Source organism: Phaethon lepturus, unplaced genomic scaffold, assembly GCF_000687285.1.
Source record: "Phaethon lepturus isolate BGI_N335 unplaced genomic scaffold, ASM68728v1 scaffold32945, whole genome shotgun sequence".
Lineage (NCBI taxonomy): Eukaryota > Metazoa > Chordata > Aves > Phaethontiformes > Phaethontidae > Phaethon > Phaethon lepturus.
Window position 1 is genome coordinate 1,968 of NW_010541785.1, and position 3,192 is coordinate 5,159.

At 61.5% G+C, this 3,192-nt stretch overlaps 1 protein-coding gene across 1 annotated transcript in view; it reads right to left on the reverse strand.

Moving 5' to 3' along the window:
- Positions 1 to 2,961, reverse strand: part of RBPJL (recombination signal binding protein for immunoglobulin kappa J region-like) — a gene marked incomplete at its 5' end in the record, with an annotated part of 4,041 nt that extends 1,080 nt beyond the window's left edge. Inside the window, 7 exons of the mRNA XM_010287832.1 lie at positions 1 to 88; positions 443 to 583; positions 681 to 790; positions 969 to 1,106; positions 1,517 to 1,691; positions 2,582 to 2,697; positions 2,891 to 2,961. The exon at positions 1 to 88 is cut by the window's left edge and continues 3 nt beyond it. Of these exons, the coding sequence (XP_010286134.1) occupies positions 1 to 88; positions 443 to 583; positions 681 to 790; positions 969 to 1,106; positions 1,517 to 1,691; positions 2,582 to 2,697; positions 2,891 to 2,961 (839 nt within the window). The remainder of the gene's footprint in view (positions 89 to 442; positions 584 to 680; positions 791 to 968; positions 1,107 to 1,516; positions 1,692 to 2,581; positions 2,698 to 2,890) is intronic.
- Between the last annotated feature and the right edge of the window lie 231 nt (positions 2,962 to 3,192).

Genomic DNA, 3,192 nt, shown 5'->3' on the forward strand with positions numbered 1-3,192 from the left:
TGTACTCCGCCGTCTCGGTGCCGGTGATGGTCCAGCAGGAACCGTCGTTCAGCAGCTCCCGGTTGGCTTCCTTCAGGCAGGGAGATGCCTGCGGAGAGCGTCACAGCTCCAAACACACCGCAGCAGGGACGGCGGGGGACCGGCACCAGGACACCTGGCTTCTGCCCCCAGTGTCTCGGTTCCAACAAGTGACTGCTTCGCTCACTGGGAAACGGGGATTATGATGCCTTTGCAAAGACCTTGGTGACGATGTCCCCACCGAAGCAGGCAAGCTGGAGGCAGATGGCTTTGCAGCAATTCTGACCTTAATTTGGATGCAAACCCCCTTCTCTGGAAGACCCCTCCCAGCGACGTGTTCCCCAGCCAGCAGCAACACAGAGGAGCTTGGAGAGAGGACGGGGAGCACCCCGGGCATCCTCAGTCCCTCCTCGCGCTGCCGTACCTGGAACTGGATCACTTTCTCCGTGGAGAGACACAGGTACATGCGGTCACTGCCCTGGAACTGGAAGGCGCATTTGTGGAGCTGGGAGACGGGCTCGTCCACGTCCAGCATGGCGTACTGCTTTGTCACCTTCCGGATGATCTGTGGGGCGGCAGCAGCATCCCAGGGATGGTACCCGTCGCTCAGAGCCAGAGCGGCCAGGTCCATATTCCTGACACCCGCTCAGATGGAGGCTTACCAGGGGAGGCAGGGTGATGCCGGTGGCCGTGCAGACGAGCTGGACCACGGAGCCGTAGCGGATATACCCTTCCCGCAGGGGGAACTCGCTCCGGGTGCAGCACTCATCAGCTTGCCGGGAAGGAGAGAGGCAGAGTCACTGCCCCAGGCAGCTGGGCCAGGTTCCTGCATCCCCAGGCTATTTCCCACCCCTTCCCCCCAAGATCTGGCTTTGCAGGAGGGGAGAGCCAGGCTGGAGGCAGGCAGCCCTGGGCACGGCCGGCGTCGGCGGCCCCGCAAGGGTCCTTACCCAGGTGGAGGGTGAAGGCTGCCCACTGCCTGGCGCTGGCGATGAAGGCTCCCCCCTCGACGGAGAGGTAGCGGGTGCTGACGGTCTGGGAGCGCAGGCGGTTGAAGAGGGAGACTTTGGAGCCCGAGGAGATGCAGACTGCGGGGAGAGGTGGCTGGGTTAGCGCTTGCCGGGTCTGCGTGTGGCCTGAACTATGGTTTTGTCAAGGCAAGGGAGGACGCGTCCTGGTTACTGGTGTAACCAGCCTGGCAGGAGCCAGCACCGCCCCGGCTGCCTTCCTCTGCACGCGAGTGCCAGCCCAGCTGGGCTTTTCAACGGCGCAGGTGAAGACCACGGTGTGGGGAGCGTGTTGGCATCAGGGCATTACACATTGTGGTGGGTGAACCATTGGGAAATGAGACATGAATATGTCCGGATACATCCTCTTTGGGGGTGTCCATGGGCTTTGTGTCCAGCCTGGACCACTCCAGAGCCAAGCTGTGAGCACTCAGCATCCCACCCTGGGCTCACACCCACTTCCCTCCCCGCAGAGCCATCCCCGTACGCACGGTCCGTGTTCTTCAGCGACTGCTTCTTCTGCGAGGGCTTGGAGATGACCTTGATCAGCTTGCTGTGGAAGGTGCCGATCTCCTGCCCGTTGCTGAAGAAGAGCTTCAGGACCAGGCGGAAATGCTTGCGCTTGTCTGCGTCCGAGATGTACAGCGCCTTGGCACAGCCGAAGCCCTGCCAGGAGCAGAGAGGGGCTGTGGGCAGCTCCAGCCCAGCCCCGCCAGCCTTCCTCGCCCTCCTCACCCTCTCAAGGACATAATAGCACCCTTTCAAAGAGCCCCGGGTTCATTTGAAGGGGGAAATGACCGGAGATGTTATTACAGGTGGAGTGAAGAGCTGGGGATCGCAGAGGCTTTATTTACACTGGGGGCAGAGAATTCCTCATGGAAATGAATGTTCACGTGTGATTTATCCCACATAACATGAGAAATCGCCCTGGGTTTATGGTTTCCCCACCGTCCTGGCCGATACGCCGTGCCTTAGCAGCAACGCAAGCACTGCAAACAAAGGCTCTTTTTGTAAGGTTTCTGGCCCAAGTCAGACCCCGTGCTCTTTGGGGAATCCAGATAATGCCTTTTTTTTTTTTCATTTCTTCCCCGCCCCCCGTCAAAAGGTGCCAGATCTCTGCTGAAGCTCTTGAGCTTTGGGATCGATCAGGGTTTTTTTTTAGCCGTTTATCTGCAAATGAAAGACTGGGCTTTCATTTTGCGATAAGCGGCAGCGCTGCTCATTGGGAGAACATACCGGGGCTGAGGGAGCCGTGCAGTTTTTGGCAGCTCGCCTGCCACGGGGCTGCGGACCCAAAAAGATGGTGCCAAAGAACGACGGGTCTCTTTGCGAGGCTGGGGAGCCTGCCCGGCTGCTCGGGCTGCCGCACGTGCCACAGCAAGGTGGCAGAGCAGGAGCGGGGAGCGATGGCTGGGAAGGAAGGACCATGACATCCCAAGGAAGGGGACGATGTGACATCCCAGGTCGTGGGGTGACACCAGTGAAAGCCCAGCCCCTGCGTGAGTGGGGTCCCCACGGAGTGCTACTGCACAGCCCCAGGGAGCATCAGGCTTTACCTTCGCGTCCGGCTGCTCCTCGAAGCTGAGCTTCTGGGTCTCCATCAGGCTGCTGCCCATGCTGTCCAGCCCCATGTACCCGCACACCCGAAAACCCGCCTCTCCCAGGTCCCTGGCTGGAAGACATGGGAGAAGCACCCTCCAGCCCCCGCACAGGCGTGGGCTCGGCTCCTCCCGGCACGGTGGGTGACCCAGGCTCCAGCCCTGGCTCTGGACCGCAGCGGGCTCAGCCTCGAGGGGGAAAGAGGCAGCTCCCCATGGCACGGGAAGGGAGGGAGAAGATGTGCAGGGCTGCTGCCCAGCGCTTACCTTTTATCTGCTCCTGTTTTAACTTCCATCCCGGCCCGCTCAGGTAAACGCAAGGTGGGGGGCAGAAAAACCTGCAGAGGCAAGAGGGCATTTCCTTACCGCACTTCGGCATCCAGAAGATCGCTCGGGGGCGATGGGATGGCTGCGCTGGGAGCGGAGACCTTTGCCAGGGCTCACCAGCGCCGGGAGCAACCCTGCACCCTGGGAGGTACCTGGGGCTGCAGCGGGGGGCTGGGGACCCCCTGGCTGGGGGGTGCGGGCAGGGCTGGCCGGAGGCATCGGGCTGTGCTGAAGCCCTGCAC